At 42.6% G+C, this 19,350-nt stretch overlaps 1 protein-coding gene across 7 annotated transcripts in view; it reads left to right on the top strand.

The window, feature by feature from the left end:
* The window catches only part of NPAS3 (neuronal PAS domain protein 3), a 573,247-nt gene that overhangs the window by 508,118 nt on the left and 45,779 nt on the right, over positions 1-19,350 (top strand). For all 7 annotated transcript variants that reach the window (XM_075844509.1, XM_075844510.1, XM_075844508.1 and 4 more), the window contains one exon: positions 6,840-6,946. In XM_075844509.1, the coding sequence (XP_075700624.1) occupies positions 6,840-6,946 (107 nt within the window). The remainder of the gene's footprint in view (positions 1-6,839; positions 6,947-19,350) is intronic.

Here is a 19,350-nt window from a genome sequence, read left to right as displayed (position 1 = left end):
TATAGCCCACCTCTGTAGATAGTACCTCACTTATAGCTCCCCCTGTATATAGTGTTCCACATATAGTCCACCCCTGTAGACAGTGCCCTACATATAGCCCCCTGTAGCTAGTGCCCCACAGGTAACCAACCCCTTTATATAGTGTTCCACCTATAGCCCACCCCGATAGATAGTGCCCTACAGATAGTGCCCTACAAATAGCTCCCCTATAGATAGTACTCTACATATAGCCCACCCCTGTATATAGTATCCCACATATAGCTCTCCCTGTATATAGTGTCCCACATATAGCTCCCCCTGTATATAGTGCCCCATATCCCCACATATAGACACCCCCTGTAGATAGTGCCCCATATCTCCACATATAGACCCCCCTGCAGATAGTGCCCCACATCCCCACATATAGAGCCCCCTGTATATAGTGGCCCACATCCCCACATATAGACCCCCCTGTATATAGTGCCCCCCCTGTAGATAAGGCCACTCAGTTTTAGTAGGAAAAAAATTACATACTCACCCTGATCCCGTTCCCGCGCTGTCTGGTGGCAATGCAGATCTGCTCTCTTCTAAGCAGGTCTGGTGGAGCTGAACAAGCGGCGCGTCGTTCAAAGGCGCTGATTGGCAGGGCAGAATGACTTGCCCCGTCAATCAGCGCCTTTCAAGCACGGAAGCGGCGCTATGACGTAATTACGGCGCTAGCATCGTTGAAAGGCGCTGATTGGCGGGGCAAGTCATTTTGCCACGCCAATCAGCGTCATTGTAAAATGCTGAATGGTCGGGCAGAGAAAGTGCCCGGCTATCCAGCGCTGATGCATGTATTTGTACCTGCGTGCTTTAGACGCAGGTACAATTACTGCAAGAGGGGGTGACTGTCGCTAGCACCGGGGCCCCCTCCGTTGCTAGCGACACCCCAGTGCATGAGAAGACCTGTGTCGACCGACCCATACATGTTAGAGGCTCGGGGCGCGGGCCCCGTGGAAGCGTCGCTACGGCTGCTAGCGGCGCCACCGGACATATGGGGTGGCGTGTCGGCTGGCGGCACGGGCCCCCTCCGCAGCAGCCGCAACGGCTGCTACCATGGTAGTTCCGCCACTGAGTGCATTGTTATAGCTGATAGAACTTCATATGACTACATCAGTACATATAACTACATGAACTCAAACAGTGGTCAAGTAGAAGAATAAATATGAATTCTGTTAAGATGTAATACCAATTATACTGTGTCTACGCAGTTACTGCAGTGGGGTTACGCTTAAATGCCTGCGCAATGTGTACATCGCCTAAACTAAGTATGTAAAGTTGTGATGTTAGGATACAGAAGCAATAGATTCATAATATAGTTAAAATTATACTTTGATATTGAACCCTGTAACAGTAAGATACTTTAGTAGTGAGCACAGTTCTCTCAAGTGAAGACCCTATCTCATGTGGTGAAGACCCTATTTTATAGTTGGTTAAAGCCTTTGAAAGTGATTTTTTTTATTTTTATAAAAAGGTCAATCAGTGTTATTGGTGCAAATTTATAAATATTTTTTATTAAAAATAATTTTTACTTATTGAGTTACAGCTGTATCGTTCACTAAATCCTGTTCCCGTCAGGTCTGGGGGACTGATGGGTTCAATGAGGATTTACCTGTAATCGATCACATCTAAGTTTATCATTTAGATGTGATAGATTACAGGTAGATCCTGTGTGTCAGAGACACGCAGGATCCGCTGACACTGAACCCGTCAGGTCCGCGGGTCTGACGGATTCAGAGCAGCTGTATCTCAAAAAGCACACATTTTTTTTAGATAAACTATTTCTAAAGTTGCACCAATCACACTGGCTGACACAAACATATATATATATATATATATATATATATATATATATATATATATATATATATATATATATATATATGTATATATAAAATGCCTTTCAAAGGTTTACATAGCCTTTAAAGAGGTTGTACAGCATTATAAAAACAGGGCTGCTTTCTTCCACAAACTATCGATACAACACTTGTTAACAAGTTGTGTCTGGTATTGCTTGTTCAGCTCCGTTAAAGTGAATGGGGCTGAGCTGCAATACCAGACACAACCTGTGGACAGATGTGGCAATGTTTCTAGAAGAGAGAAGCCATGTTCTTCTAGTCCTGTACAACCCCTTTAAGCAAACTATAATAACTCTTTCAGTTAAACATGTTTTAGATCTGATCTTAATAGTTTTATGTAGACTTGTTCTAAATTGTCTACACTTCACAAATTGCAATCTATTATATATTATTCTGCACTGAAGCGCAATTCAGCATTGTTATGGGCAGTTGTGGGGGTATGTACATATTTCTATGTCTGTTATTGTATACAGCACTGTACTATGACTTCCTTTGTTCCACGTTGATTCATTAGCTAGCTCATTATTCAGGCAATATAATGATAATCATTGCTATTATCACCAGGCTTATTATTACCATTATTAGTGCTATTACAGGTTGTTACACGCTTTGTCATTTATATCATTCATCGAGTAATATCCGCTGATTATTATAATTCCGATACAGCATTACAGAAAGTGTTGTGTCGCCCGCACTTTGGGTAATTAGTGGCCTCGTTGTTTTCCGCCTTTGCGATCCGACAGAAATAATTGCTTGTTAATTAATTCCAGTTACATTCACTTTTGCAAAGTCTTTGGAAAGGACAAAAAGGAGAAGATTTAACCCTTTGAGGGAATGTAGGAAGAAATGGCATTCTTTCAATTGGTTTACTAAGTTCTTGGTATAGAACGGATTACTTAAAATAGGAACCATCTCATCATAGTTAGGATAACTAAACTATCTATACTTTTTTCCTATGCCTTTTGTACATCAATTTCAACCAGGAAAGGTAGTGGACATGGATGAAAGGAAGAAAAGGGTAGCAGGAGCCAGAGGTAAAACCTAGGATTTTGTTTCCCCCAGTTTCCCACATGTTTCCTGTATGGGCTATTTTTATATAGGTACGCATTTATCATGAACCCACACCCTCTTCTCAACACTTTATAAATGTAATTCTTTTAAACTCTGCTCATAAATAAGATTCTCCATGCCCCTTTTCCGTTTTGCTGCTCTTCTTTGTACGTTCTCCAACTCCAGGGCATCCTTTCTGTGAAATTGTGCCCACAACCGAACTGCATATTGTAGATGAGGCCGCATCAAGGCTTCGTAAGCCCTTATTCACATGAGCATTGAATACGTCCGTGTGATGGCCAATGAAACAACGGCTGTTACATGGACCTATGTAATTCAATGGGGCTGTTCACACGGCCGTTTTTTCAATGGAGCAAGTGAAGGGTTCGTGAAAAAATAGGACATGTCCTATTTTTTTGCGCTTCTCATATCCCTCTAGTCCAGGTGTCTCAAGTATTCCCTGACATCGCTGTCCACATATGTACAGCGATGTCTGGGGCTTCCCCAGAGCCGGAGTCCCGTGCAGGGCGCTAGTATCGTTTCTGCTCCGGGACTCTGTGGAATTCCCTGTCATTGCTGTCCATATATGGACAGTGTGTCAGGGTCTTCCCCAGAGCGGAGTCCCGGGCAGAGCGCTAGTATCGGCTCTGCTCCGGGACTCTGTGGAATTCCCTGACAACGGTGTCCATGTATGGATACACGATGTCTGGGGCTTCCCCAGAGCCGTGGTCCCGGGCAGAGCGCTATTATACGCTCTGCTCTGGGACTCTGTGGAATCTTCTGACATCGCTGTCCACATATGGACAGCAATGTCTGGGGCTTCCCCAGAGCTGGAGCCCCGGGCAGAGTGCTAGTATAGGCTCTGCTCTGGGGAAGCTTCTGACATCGCTGTCCATACATCGACAGTGATGTCAGGGGTTTCCCCAGAGCAGGAGTCCCATTGATGTCAGGAGCACAGCTGGAGTCCCAGGAAGAGCCTACTAGCGCTCTGCCCGGGACTCCAGCTCTGGGTTGCCCCTGACATCCGTATCCATATATGGACAGTGATGTCATTTGCAGAGCTGGAATCCCAGGCAGAGTGCTAGAAGTGGCTCTGCTCCTGGACTCCAGCTCTGGGCAAGCCCCTGATATCACTGTCCATATATGGACACTGATGTTAATGGCTTCCCCAGAGTTCCGGCGCAGAGCCTATACTAGTGCTCTGCTCCGGGACTGCGGCTCTGGGGTTGCCCCTGATATCATATTCCGGTTCAGGAGGATCCCCTGACGTCACTGTGTATGGACAGTGACGTCAGGGGCTCCAACAGTAGAGGAATCCCCAGCTAAAGCGTTGGCAACGCTCTGGCTGGGGATTCCACTCCTAGAGGGAGCCCCAATGGAGCTATCTACTTGGGGTATGTGTGGCATTATCTGCGGAGGGCACTGTGGCAGCATTTGCGGAGGGCACTGTGGCAGCATTTGTGGAGGGCACTGTGGCAGCATTTGCGGAGGGCACTGTGGCAGCATCTACAGAGGGTACTGTGGCATTATCTTCAGAGGGCACTGTGGCATTATCATCAGAGGGCACTGTGGCATTATCTTCAGAGGGCACTGTGGCACTATCTAAAAAGGGGCTGCCCAATCTTGACATGTTCGTCTGCCGAACACTGCTAACTGAGCCGCCGGACTGCATTTAGCGACACTTAAACTGGAAAACTGGATTGTTGAAATAAGCACGTGGAGAAATATCTCAAATTTTAAACCTAGCGGTATTATTATAGTAATGTATTATTATTATAGTAATATAGTGTTATAGTAGATCAAATAACGAATTGATTAACAATAATTTTGTATTATATGAAATTTGAAAGTAGTGCAGCCCATCAACTTCCCATTTTTTCTATATGTGGCCCACTTACCCGGCTGAGTTTGAGACCCCTGCTCTAGTCTATGGGGGATGGCTGGTAACACGTCCTGCAGGGGTACAGCACGGGTCTGCAGTTTTTCACATCCGAGGTTTGCAACGTTTGTATGAATCTAGCCTAAAGGGGGTAATATTAAGTTCCTGTCTTGTGAGTCCATGTATCTATTATTACACAGCACTATCCTAGTGGCCTTAGAAGCATCTGATTGACATTGCATGCTGTTATTTAGTTTATTATCTGCAACTGCAACCAAATCCCCCTCTACAAGTGACTCTCCCAGATTTACTAGGAAAAATGGTACCAATAAAAACTACAGCTCATCCTGTAAAAAACAGCTCAATTGATGGAAAAATTGAAAAGTTTTTTTTCTTTGTAAAAGTAGTCAAACACTGAACACAAAAGTATATAAATTTGGTATCGCTGTAATAGTATTGACCTGCAGAATAAAGTTAACATGGTGTTTTATGGCATGGTAAATGCAGTGAAAACGAAACCCAAAAACAATGGAGGAATCACTGTTTTTTTCCCATAACACTCCACAAAGATTTTATTTTTACGTTTCCCAGTACATGCATGGTACAATAAATGGTGAAAAACCACAACTACAACGTGTCAAAAAACAAGCCAGTGTCGCCGACACTTTGGCCAGGGATTCCGGTATCTCAAAGCCCTTGACACCACTGTTCATAAATGGACAGTGATATCAGGGGTTCCTCCATGAGCGGAACCCCCGGCCAAGGCGTTGTCAACACTCTGGCCGGGGATTCTGGCAAAAGCCCCTGACGTCACTGTCCATATATGGACAGTGATGTCAGCAGCTTCCTCTAGGAGCGGAATTCCCAGCCAGACCGTTGCCGATGCTCTGGCCGGGGATTCTCGCATTACATAGCCCCTAACGCCACTATTCATATATGGACAGTGACGTAAAGTGAGGCAAGAACAGTTTTTAACGGTTGTAACATGGATGGCTTTCTGAAAAACTGCAGTCAAAAACTGATCTATCGACTTTTTATGGGAACAGTCGGGCCGTGAAAGCGGCCGAAAATAGAACACGTTCTAGTGTTTGACGGGCACTATTCACATACCGTTAAATAAACGACCATGTTAATACACCCATAGAACATCATTGTTCTGAATACGGCCGTGTAACGGCCGTTTTTAACTGTTGTGTGGGTATAGCCTTAGCTCCTATTCAGATGACCGGTATAATCGGCCGTGTGATGGCTATTTTTTTTAACGACCGTCACATGGCTGCATTAAAATCAATTCATGTCTATGGGACTATTCACACAGCCATTTTTTTAACGGACCATGTGAATGGCCTGGGGAAAAATAGGACATGTTGGGACATTCCCGGATACATCAATAGACTCAACTGATTTTTTCATGGCCGATTTGACACCTTGTCGTGTGAATAAAGCCTTAGTTCAAGAAAATCGGAAAAGGGTAATGTGCTCAAATGAATTCTCACTATATATATCAGTGGCAAGAAAACAGTTAAGACGTGATAGCAGACAAGGAGGCAGATTTACTCATCAGAAAATGCGCTTAATTTATCAGTGGCATGCGCAGTTTGATACATTTATCACGTCTTGCTGGACATGCTAAACACTTTTTCTTCCTCATACCACTTCTTGGTTAACTTAGTATATTGTTGTTGCGCCAACTTTAGTCACATTTACCTTATAAATATGTCTAAAACTCGATGCAACATTATGCATCAGAAATGCACCACATTTTGGAGCATTTTACGACGAGGTCAGGGTGCAATCTCATTAGTTAATCTGACACAATATTCATTTTATCCTGGCTACTCTCAAAAATTTACCATATAATGAAAAGAAATGAGAATTTCTGTTCTACAGTCAACCAAATTTAGGCATGTGAATTAACAACTGTTTATTTCCTTTAATTCATTGCAATGTCCTAAATGTGGTCTTGAGTGGTGTTTATGTATTATTAAGAGCATTAGATTGTATACATTTAACCTTCTTGATTATTGCAGAATCATTGATTACATGGACCTCAATGCTGTGGATCTGGTGGGTAAAAGATGCTATCACTTCATTCATGCTGAAGATGTGGAAGGCATCAGACACAGCCACCTGGACTGTGAGTATGTTGCACATTTACCTAGAGTATCAGGTTATTAGGCCTACAATACTTAAAGGAACACTAAACCTCGAAATGAATGATACAAGTAAACGGGATAACTTTGCTCCCACTGTTGGTCAGTCTGCAGGATTTTCTGCATGTTCCTAATACAAACAGCCTTGTAGAAAGCCTGCAGAGAACACTGGTTAATCTTTTGCTGATCTGTTCCATTTTGACTAGGGGCAACTAAGGGATGGGGCTTAGCCAAACGGGCAGAGTGTAACTATTTTTTTGTCACACAGACAGGGCAGAGGGGAGAGGCTCCGGCTGCAGCCAGATACAGGATTATGAGGAGGAAAGGGGACATGGCTGATCTCCTGGGACACATAGAGAAGATTTATTTATATATATTTTTTATATTAGTTGCAGTATGAGACCATATATGATCAAGGGAACAAAGGCGATTCAGAGAGAAATTGCTGGGATATTTTTTTGTGCATTTTCTATTTGTTTTCTTATGGTTGACCCACAGTATTTATCATTGGATGTTCAATCAGCAAAACCGTTTGCTCATACTATTACTTTGTCTGTTAAACAGATAATGACCACAAAAACATACAATTCTTGCCAGGGCTTAGCCAAAAGCAGCAGTGGGTCTTAAACATAAGAAAATAAAAAGAGACCATATTTTTCCCTTTTTTACACAAAAACACAGAAAAGGGCCATACTTACCAATGGACACAGACAGGTCGGAAACGCTGATGAAGGAGAGTGAACAGGTTCTTTAAATAATAATAGCCACTCCCACTAGTCTAGAGGGGAGTGGCGTGTAGTAAAAAATAATAAATGAATAGTGTATGTGCGAGTGGTAATAATATAAGTGAAATATAGGGGGCAGTAATGAGTAAAGTGCCTAAATAAAGATAAATGAATAATGGGGTGCAAGTGTGTGAAACATGGAGGGATAGAGTGTATGTCATGAGGCGCAGCTATAAACCTGGCTATAAACGCTGCGCCTCATGACATACACTCTATCCCTCCATGTTTCACACACTTGCACCCTATTATTCATTTATCTTTATTTAGGCACTTTACTCATTACTGCCCCCTATATTTCACTTATATTATTATCACTCGCACATACACTATTCATTTATTATTTTTTACTACACATCCCATGCACTACACGCCACTCCCCTCTAGACGAGTGGGAGTGGCTATTATTATTTAAAGCACCTGTTCACTCTCCTTCATCAGCGTTTCTGACCTGTCTGTGTCCATTGGTAAGTGTGGCCTTTAGCAAAAAAGAAAACGAAAAACTGATGGACCAACCAGCACACTTTTGGGTAGAAATTAAATACAATATAAAGCTGTTTAAGCAAAATACAAAATTATTTATTATTTACATTTTTTTAAAAGTATTGATATAAATTTCATTATACATGCACAATTGTCATATTAATGAAAGTTCATTGTGCATAGAAATGGATTACTAACATTCATAGAAATGAATTACTAACATTGATGCAAGAGCTATTTCAATATACCGACAATTAAATACATGCGTACAAACATATGTTTAACAAGGTGATACAATGATATAATGTGGTTTAAGGGAAAATAACATCCAATAAGAATGAAAGCAGATTATTCCCTCCCAAAGTCCAGCTGCATGCTGTTCACATAATGCGTTTGAACGGGAGACAAGGCAGACACTCCCAAAATCTGTTTGGGGAGAGACAATTAAGTCTAGCTATCTGCTAGAGATTTTCCACTAATGCCTTTACAGGCATCGTCCAGGTTTCAGCATATATGTTTAGGACGGGATCCAGCTGGCAAAGGATCCAAAGGAGACTCTTATAAGAATTGCCGAGTAAAAGAGCCTATATTTAGGCAAGGTGTCATGAGCCGTTATTTGTTCTGGAGACATATATTCACATGACACATATCTGTATTAGACCAAAATATGCTTAGAGAGGGTTGTTTTAAACCCTTGGCTCAAAGTTCTTTCACTGGTACCTTTGTGTTGTAAGTGTAGTCCAAGTTCCAACACTTCTAACAGGACGAAATCCAGTTATACCAGGAGAGCCTCTCTTATTCCATAGATGTCCTCATGGCTTTTAACAGGTTTGTCTAGGTCTCTCTCCCTTCATGCCTCCTCACATACAAGTATAGTACAGGCACGGCTGAGCTCATTGCAGACTGAAGTTAGAATCCAGCAAGGTACACCGTGTGTGACGTCAAACACACGTGTTAAGGAGTGATTGGCTAACGCGTTTCATCACATCTGTGACTTCCTCAGAGCCATTATTCCGTTCCATGCTAGTGCCGTTTATATATGCTTCAATGAATCCATTCAATGAATATCCAGGCTTGCTTTCTACAGATTCTTACATTTCATAATTATTCTACTATTCAAGACATAACAAAGGAATTCAATACATCTTTGATCACAAGAAAAATAGTTTTACCAGCAATAGTTTTCTTCATATAGTACATAAAGAATTTTACTCCTATTTCTGGAGACGTTATAATTTGTTTTTATCTCTGACAAAATTTCAGGTATAATTTTCACCATAATCATCTGGACAGATGCTTCTCAGAAGACAGAAATTATAAAAATAATGAGATATAAAAAGGGGATGAAGACATAAACAAAAGAAAAGGAAAAAATATATATAAAAGAAAATAAATTAAAATTATATATAGTAAATTATAAAATAAATTTAAATCAACCTTTTCAATATAAAAATGGAATGTTCTGTTATAGTTGTGGATTCTCTACCCAGACCCAAAATGCTGTCTGAGATATAGCCAGGAGCAGGCATGATAGAGTTAAAGAGACAACTTTTATCTTCCATGTGGTGACAGGGAGCAAGTCAGAGATAGGCATTTGCCAGTCCCGACCAGGTCCCCATCACCCCATGGATGAGAGGTATGTAGATATAATCAGGAACAGTCATAAGAGGGTTGAGGAGATAAATTTTACCTTCCATGTGGTGACAGGGGGTGAGTCAGAGATAGGCAGTATGCCAACCCAGACCGAGTCCCCATCAACCCATGGAAGGGAGGTCTAATAGGAGGTTTCCCTTAGGTCATGAGGATAAATCTCTCCATATTTATATGACAAGGTTGGTTTCGACACTGGTATACAGTCATCAAACCAATATCCTATCACTAAAATAAAGGAGAGCTTCAGGCCGTAATCTCAAAGGAACATATTAAATTTGATTTAATTGTTTAAACTATTAGGCATCAAGGTGCCCAGTGTATATATCCACATGGTTTCCTTTTGTAGGAGTACTCTATTTCTATCTCCTCCTCTTCTATCCTCAAAAAGATGATATATCCCCATATACTTTAGGCCAGAGGGAGATTGCTGATGATAAATTTTAAAATGAGAGCTAGAGGGCTCTTCAAATCACCCTTTTTAATATCCGATATGTGTTCCCCGATACGTATCTGGAGTTCACGTTTGGTCTTCCCTATGTATAGTTTGTTACAGGGGCAGGTGATACACTATACCACCATACAGGAGCGACAGTTAATAAAAGTCTGGACTCTATATTCCTTCACTCCCCTTGCATCCCTAAATTTATCTGCTTTCAGGACATATGTGTGGCCTTTATCTGTGTTTTTGTGTATATATGTCCCCTTGTTTTTATCGGTCTGGTTTGTATATTTTTCCCTTTGCTTGCATCCAATCACAGTTTGTTATCCAAGACTGCACTGTGTAAGTAAGGCCTGTTGATTTGTTTAAACACATACAAGGCTCGGTACATATGTATGTTGTTCTGTTGTTACATATATAAACAATGTGGGATTCCAGCAAGCCACGCATAATCTCACGAGATTACGATGTAAACAAGATTTTGTTTCCCTTGCTGGAAATCTCACAGAAAAGATTCAGAAGTGTCAGGATTCTGAATACACATGACGTCCAGGCTGGAGGTAATGTATATTCATTATCAGGACACTTGATTAACGTTAATGTCTGTGTATGTGGCTGCACATCGTGTTCTAGTAAGAACGCGATGCTGCTGTGTAAATGAATGGAGAGGAGTGCATGACGCTGATTGGTCAGCATCATACACTCCTCTGTACAACGCCCACTTGGTCGAAAGTAAAAACACGCCCACTTGGGCATTAAAGAGGCTCTGTCACCAGATTTTGCAACCCCTATCTGCTATTGCAGCAGATAGGCGCTGCAATGTAGATTACAGTAACGTTTTTATTTTTAAAAAACGAGCATTTTTGGCCAAGTTATGACCATTTTTGTAGTTATGCAAATGAGGCTTGCAAAAGTCCAAGTGGGTGTGTTTAAAAGTAAAAGTCCAAGTGGGCGTGTATTATGTGCGTACATCGGGGCGTTTTTAATACTTTTACTAGCTGGGCGCTCTGACGAGAAGTATCATCCACTTCTCTTCAGAACGCCCAGCTTCTGGCAGTGCAGATCTGTGACGTCACTCACAGGTCCTGCATCGTGTCGGACACATCGGCACCAGAGGCTTCAGTTGATTCTGCAGCAGCATCGGCGTTAGCAGGTAAGTCGATGTAGCTACTTACCTGCAAACGCTGATCATGCTGCAGAATCAACTGTAGCCTCTGGTGCCGATGTGTCCTCGCTCGTCTGACACGATGCAGGACCTGTGAGTGACGTCACAGCGTGATCTGGCAGAAGCTGGGCGGTCTGAAGAGAAGTGGATGATACTTCTCATCAGAACGCCCAGCTAGTAAAAGTATTAAAAACGCCCCGATGTACGCACATAATACACGCCCACTTGGACTTTTACTTTTAAACACACCCACTTGGACTTTTGCAAGCCTCATTTGCATAACTACAAAAATGGTCATAACTTGGCCAAAAATGCTCGTTTTTTAAAAATAAAAACGTTACTGTAATCTACATTGCAGCGCCTATCTGCTGCAATAGCAGATAGGGGTTGCAAAATCTGGTGACAGAGCCTCTTTAAGAAACTCATTAGCATAAAGCTAAAAATCGCTAATAAAGTGGTTTAAAATAGATCGTTTTTCTAAATAAAAAGCATCACTGTCACCTACATTATAGCGCCGATCTCCTTATATAGGAGATAGGGCACTTATGATGTGGTGACAGAGCCTCTTTAACTATTCTGAACTCTCTTATCTTTTAACCCCTTGATGCACCAGGACGTGTTGGTGTTCACGGGTTGAGACAGCACCATACGCTCCGGGTGTCAGTTGTTTATTACAGCTGACACCTCGCACTAAGGGCGGATTTACACAAACGTGATTGCGTCCGTGCAACCCGCGTGAATTTTACGCGGGTCGCATGGACCTATGCAAGGTTATGGGGCAGTGCAGACTGTCCGTGATTTTTGCGCAGCGTGAGTCCGCTGCGTAAAACTCAAGACAGGTTCTATATTTCGGCGTTTTCCTCGCATCACGCACTCATTGAAGTCAATGGGTGCGTGAAAATCACGCGCACCACACGGAAGCACTACCGTGGGACGCGCCTTATTCGCGCAACAGTAGTAGAAAAATGAATGTAAACAGAAAAGCACCACGTGCTTTTCTGTTTACAAACATCCAAACGGAGTGTCATTAATGATGGCGGCTGCGTGAAAAGCACGCAGCCGCGCACCATATGAACATGGCACATGGAGCTGTTAAGTGCCTTTTGCGCATGCAAAACGGCGCGTTTTTTGCGCAAAACGCACACGCTTGTGTGAATCTGGCCTAATTGTCAGAGAACTCTGATCCTGATCGTTTAACCACTTAGATGCCGCGGTCAATAGCGACCGCGGCAACTAAGCTGTTTGAAAGAGGTAGACAGCCCCCTCCGACAGCTCATCACTCCCCCCCCCACTGCGATGCTATCGCGGGGTGCTGATGGTTGCCATGGCAGCCCGGGGGTCAAATGAAGGCCTCTGTTAAGCCCTGCCTTTTGCCAGAATGTTTTGCTTTTTTGTACATTTATTTCTAATCCTTTTATATAAAGTGATCAGAAAGTCATGTGTACCAAAACATGGTACCTATAAAAACTACAGCTCGTCCCACAAAAAATAAGACCTCATACTTCTCAATAGAGGAATAAATAAAAAGTTATGGCTTTAAGAATATGGTGACTCAAAATTATTAACAAATAGTTTTTTCTTTGTAGAAGTTGTCAAACATAATAAAAATTGTATAAATTTGGTATCGATGGAATCATATTGACCATCAGAATAAAGTTAAGATGTTGTTTTTACTGCACAGTGAAAGACATAAAAGGGAAAACCTTGCCCCAAAAAATGGAGCAATCACAGTTTTTTCCATAAAAGTTATGGCTCTTTGAAGGCAGAGAGTGAAAAAAAAATGGCTTGGACTTTATAGGTTTAAAAATAAAAAATGTATACTTGTAGCTGACATAATAAAGTGTGCAAGTAAAATCTAATTCTAAGTTTTCCATTAAATCTCCCACTAACTTTCTATTTACACTAAGTGAATTATTGTCGATATGCAAATAAGTTCTCTTTCCACACCTGTGTCTGAAGCTTCCTTGGGGACCTTTGTCACAGATTCCGTTTTTTTGCAGGACAATTTGACGGACACCATGACGGAAGCCCGATGGAACCCATTAAAGTCAATGGGTTTCGTCGGGCGCCATTGGAATCCGTTGTGTGATGGACTCGGCGGCTCTTTTTTCGTTGCTCTGCTCCTTTGACAGAGCAGAACAACAGAAAAAAAACGAACACAGATGTGAATGAAGCCCTAGGGATATAGTTCAGTTTCTCAAGATTACACATAATCAGTGTAATGATAAATTTTCATCTTTTATTAGTATGTTTTGTGCAACTTTCTAAATACTTAGTCCCCATGCCCACTTCAGTTTTTATGACGGCTAGCACACTGACACATTAATTTCAATGGGGCCATGCACACTTCAGTTTTTTTGACGGTCCCGTTGCTCTGTTCCGATCCAAAGTAGAGCATGTCCTACTTTGGTCTGGGATTCGGTGACCGTGAGGCCCATGCAAGTCAATGGGGCCGTCAAAAAAGGCTGTGTGCCATCCGTGTGCCGTCCGTGTGTGACGGAGCCGTTGCCTAGCAACGGCCGGGCAGGCAGAAAAACATAACAGAAATATTACACTAATCGGCAGCCACTTGTCTCTATCAATCAGCAGAGAATAAAAATCAGTTCATACGTACCCGGTCGTTGTCTTGGTGACGAGTCCCTCTTCTTCCTCCAGTCCGGCCTTCCTTTCTGACGTGGCAGCCTGTGATTGGCTGCAGAGGCCGCTGCAGCCTGTGATTGGCTGCAGAGGCGGTCACGTGGGATGAAGCGTCATCCCTAGAGGCCGGCCTTCTGACGTCATCCTGACGTGCGTGACCGCAACTACAGCCTGTGATTGGCTGCAGCGGCGACATGAATGAAACGTCATCACTGGAGGCCGGACAGGAGGAAAGTAAGTATGAAATTATTTAAATTTTTTTCTTTATTTCATTAAAATTGTATTTTCCGTGCGCCGAGCATGGTACTGTCGAGGATGCTGAAAGAGTTACCGCCGATCAGTGCAGCCCATTAACTCTTTCAGCACCCTGGACGCACGGAAACACGGAGTGCACACGGGAGTGCACAGCGCCGCTAAAAGGGGCACACGGATCCGTCACAAACGGGCGTTAAAACTGTGGCGGAAGTGTGCACGAGGACTTAAAGAAGCACTCCACTTTTTTTTTTTATTCCCCCACCATTTGTACATTTCAGTGGGGTGCTGTGTGAATAAATACTTACCGATCCCCACATCTTGTAGTTTTCGGGTCCAGCGCCGTTCACATGATATTCCTTTTGAACTGTCAGGAGTCACTGTGCTTTTGGGTAAACTTGAACTCAGGCTCTCAATGCATTCCTATGGGAGCCGAAACGAGGCTCCATAGGAATGCATTGAGAGCCTTACTTCCAGTTTTCTGAAAAGCACAGCGATTCAAGACATGATAGTGGGAAGATCACGTGAGCTGCGCTGGAACCAAAAATGAGAAGATGCAGGGATCGGTAATTATTTCTGCACACAGCACCCCACTGAAACACCAATGTACAAATGGAGGGTGCAATAAAAAAAAAAGTGGAATGCTTCTTTAAATATTAAAATTTATTTTTACTTTTTGAGATACAGCTACTTTGTATCCTGTATACAGAGCAGCTGTATCGTGTGCTGAGACCTGAATCCGACGGGTTCAGTGTCAGCGGGCAGGGTCCACCTGTTATCGATCACATCTAAATTATGAACTTACATGTGATCGATAGCAGCTCGATCCTGCATGTCATAGACACGCAGGACCCGCTGACACTGAACCCGTAAGCAGGGCCGGCTCCAGGTTTATGTGAGCCCTTGGGCGACCCAGACTTAGTGGGCCCCTTTGCGGGGGAACTCATGGCTGCAGAAAATGGCAGTTTGTTCCCCCATATAAAAATTAGGCCCAGTTTCTGCCCCCATAAAGAAGTTAGGCCCCCAGTTTTTGCCCCATATAAACAGTGCCCTCTGTAGATAATGCCACAGTGCCCCCTGTAGATAGTGCCACACAGCCCCCTGTAGATAGTGCCACATACACACCCCTTGTAGATAGTGCCACGCACACCCCCTGTAGATAGTGCCACGCACACCCCCTGTAGATAATGCCACACACACCCCCTTGTAGGCAGTGCCACACACCCCCTGTAGAAAGTGCGCAACACACCCATCGGTAGATAATGCCACACACACCCCCTTGTAGGTTGTGCCACACTCCCCCTTGTAGGTAGTGCCACACCTCCCCTTGTAGGTAGTGACACACACACCCCATTGTAGGTAGTGACACACACACCCCATTGTAGGTAGTGACACGCACACCCCCTTGTAGATAGTGCTAAACCACCTCCCTGTAGATAGCGCCATTGGGGCTCCCTCTAGAAGTGGAATCCCAAGCCGGAGCGTTGCTGAAGCACTGGCTGGGGATTCCTCTCATGGAGAAGCCTATGATGTCACTGTCCAGGAGCGTTGGCAACGCTCCTGGATGGATTCCGCTCTTGGAGGAGCCATGATGACGGCAGCGTAAATCACCCAGTGGCCGAGTGGGCCTGGTACTTGCCCGGGTTCGCCGGGTGCTGACGCTGGCTATGCCAGTCAGTGCCGCTGACCTGACGGACACAGGTTTCAGCACTAGATACAGCTGCTTTGTATACAGGATACAAAGCATTTGTATCTCAAAAAGTAAAAAAATATTTTTAATAAAAGGTATTTATAAAGTTGCACAAAACACAATGATATAGATTTTTATTAAAAAATAACAACCTATTTCAAAGGTGTACATAGCTTTTAAGTGTGTGGGTGCTATAAAAGGTCTCTGTACAACCTCTGAGTTTTACTCTAATATGTTTATGTTCATGGTGCCTTTGGGTAGTACATTGTTATCCAGGGTTATTCACACAAGCCACTTTCCCACTTTTGTATTTTGCTCAGTATTTTGCTTTAGTATTTGTAAGCCAAAACCATGTTTGGTGCAAATCGTTCCATTGTAGTTGTTCTCTATTTATTTTCTACTCCTAGTTTTTGCTTACAAATACTTGACCAAAATACTATCAAGTAAATGAGCATGGGTGTATGAACATAATAATGTGTATATGCGTTCATATCCATATTTTTGAGGGTGAAAATCATAATTATGGCATTATGCTGTGTGGGGGCAGCTATGGGGAGCATTATACTGTGTGGGGGCAGCAATGGGGGCATTATACTGTGTGGCGGCAGCTATGGGGGGCATTATACTGTGTGGGAGAAGCTATCGGGGGCATTATACTGTGTGGGGGAAGCTATGGGGGCATTATACTGTGTGGGGGAAGCTATGGGGGGCATTATACTGTGTGGGGGCAGCTATGGGGGGGCATTATACTGTGGGGGAAGCTATGGGGCATTATACTGTTGGGACAGCTATGGGGTCATTATACTTTGTGGCGGAAAGTTATGGGAGGCATTATACTGCGGGGCAGCTATCAGGGGCATTATTCTGCGGGTGCAGCTATGAGGGGCATTATACTGTGGGAGGAGCTCATATGGGGGGCATTATACTGTGTGGGGGCAGCTATGGGGGGTCATTATACTGTATGGGGGCATTATACTGTGTGGGGGCAGCAATAGGGAGCATTATACTGTGGGGGTAGCTATGGGGGCATTATACGGTGTGGGGGCAGCTATGGGGAGCATTTATATATATTAACAGACCACTGCATTCCTTTTGCTAGCAAACCCGTATAACGTGTTTTCTATACTAGTTTCTATATAACCTATAATTGTCTTCTTTGTCGGCTCTGTAGCTTTAGTATTCCATTTTTTAGTGTAGAACTAATGTCAAATAATGGGAGATTTTCAAATTTACTTTGGGTAATTATAGTGCAACATTTTTTCCTATAGGTAACAATTATAAACGACTAAAACTAAACCCCACATGGCTTACACCTTCTGTAAAAAGGGCAATACATGACAAAAAAAAGGACATTTGAAAAATACAAATCTGAGAGTACATCTGTAGCCTTTTTAAATTATAAAGAGCGTAATAAAATCTGTATGTAATAAAATTAGCAAAAATACTAAATGAAAGGCAGGTGGCCAAGGATATTAAAACAAATACCCAAAAATTATTCAAGTATATAAATGCAAAAAAGCCAAGTTCTGAACATGTAGGACCCCTAGATAGTGGTAATGGAGAGATAGTCACAGGGGATCAAGCAAAGGCAGAGTTACTAAATGGGTTCTTTAGCTCTGTATATACAACAGAAGAAAGAGCAGCTGATATAGCCGGTGCCAGTGCTGTTAATATATCAGTTGATATACTGAATTGGATGAATGTAGATATGGTCCAAGCTAAATTAAATTAAATAAATGTGCAATGTTTTTGGACTTTGCAAAGGCATTTGACACTGTCCCTCATAGACGTCTAATGGGTAAATTAATGACTATAGGTTTAGATAGTTTGTAATTGGATTGAGAATTGGCTCAAGGACCGTATCCAGAGAGTTGTGGTCAATGATTCCTACTCTGAATGGTCCCCGGTTATAAGTGGTGTACCCCAGGGTTCCGTGCTGGGACCACTATTATTCAACTTATGTATTAATGATATAGAGGATGGGATTAATAGCACTATTTCTATTTTTGCAGATGACACCAAGCTATGTAATATAGTTCAGTCTATGGAAGATGTTCGTGAATTGCAAGCGGATTTAAACAAACTAAGTGTTTGTGCATCCAGTTAGCAAATGAAGTTTAATGTAGATAAACAACCTGCATGCATCATATGTCCTAGGGGAGCTACATTGGGGGATTCACTTGTTGAGAAGGATCTGGGTGTACTTTTAAATCATAAACTAAATAACAGCATGCAATGTCAATCAGCTGCTTCAAAGGCCAGCAAGATATTGTCGTGTATTAAAAGAGGCATGGACTCGTGGGACAGGGATGTAATATTACCACTTTACAAAGCATTAGTGAGGTCTAATCTAGAATATGCAGTTCAGTTCTGGGCTCCAGTTCATAGAAAGGATGCCCTGGATTTGGAAAAAATACAAAGAAGAGCAATGAAGCTAATAAGGGGCATGGAGAATCTAAGTTATGAGGAAAGATTAAAAGAATCAAACCTATTTAGCCTTCAAAAAAGACGACTAAGGGGGGACATGATTAACTTATATAAATATATTAATGACACATCCAAAAAATATAGTGAAATCCTGTTCCATGTAAAACCCCCTCAAAAAACAAGGGGGCACTCCCTCGGTCTGCAGAAGAAAAGGTTCAATCTTCAGAGGCGACAAGCCTTCTTTACAGTGAGAACTGTGAATCTGTGGAATAGTCACCGCAGGAGCCGTCACAGCTGGGACAGGAGATGGCTTTAAAAAAGGCTCAGATAATTTCCTAGAACAAAAAAATATTAGCTCCTATGTGTAGAAATTTTTACCTTCCCTTTTCCCATCCCTTGGTTGAACTTGATGGACACGTGTCGTTTTTCAACCGTACTATGTAACTATGTATGTTAATGAGCATAAAAGAGTCATATCTTCATTCCTCAAGTCTTTCCGAGTTTACCCTCCTTACTTTTGATTGACAGCTCCGCCCCTTCCCCCAGCACACAAAATCCTGCGCTTGTGCATTAATGTCCTCTTCTGGTGTGTTCGCACAATGGGACACCGGATTATTACGATAAAAGGCACAAAATGTTTGCAGACCTTTATTTACAGTCGGAGGAGGAGTTTAGGAGAGGGGATAACGGCAATAAACCTTTTATAGCAGCGGCCAGTGAGGGATAAGTAAAGTTCAATAGGTGAAATGCTGATGACAGGTACCCTTTAATGTACTGGCATATATCTATATGCCAGAACATTAGACTGTGTACTGATAGTACACAGGCAGTTGTTAGGACATACCTAATTATGCCCTAAC

The sequence above is a fragment of the Rhinoderma darwinii genome, chromosome 12 (genome assembly GCF_050947455.1).
Source record: "Rhinoderma darwinii isolate aRhiDar2 chromosome 12, aRhiDar2.hap1, whole genome shotgun sequence".
Taxonomy (NCBI): domain Eukaryota; kingdom Metazoa; phylum Chordata; class Amphibia; order Anura; family Rhinodermatidae; genus Rhinoderma; species Rhinoderma darwinii.
This window is presented reverse-complemented; position numbering and strand designations above follow the sequence as displayed.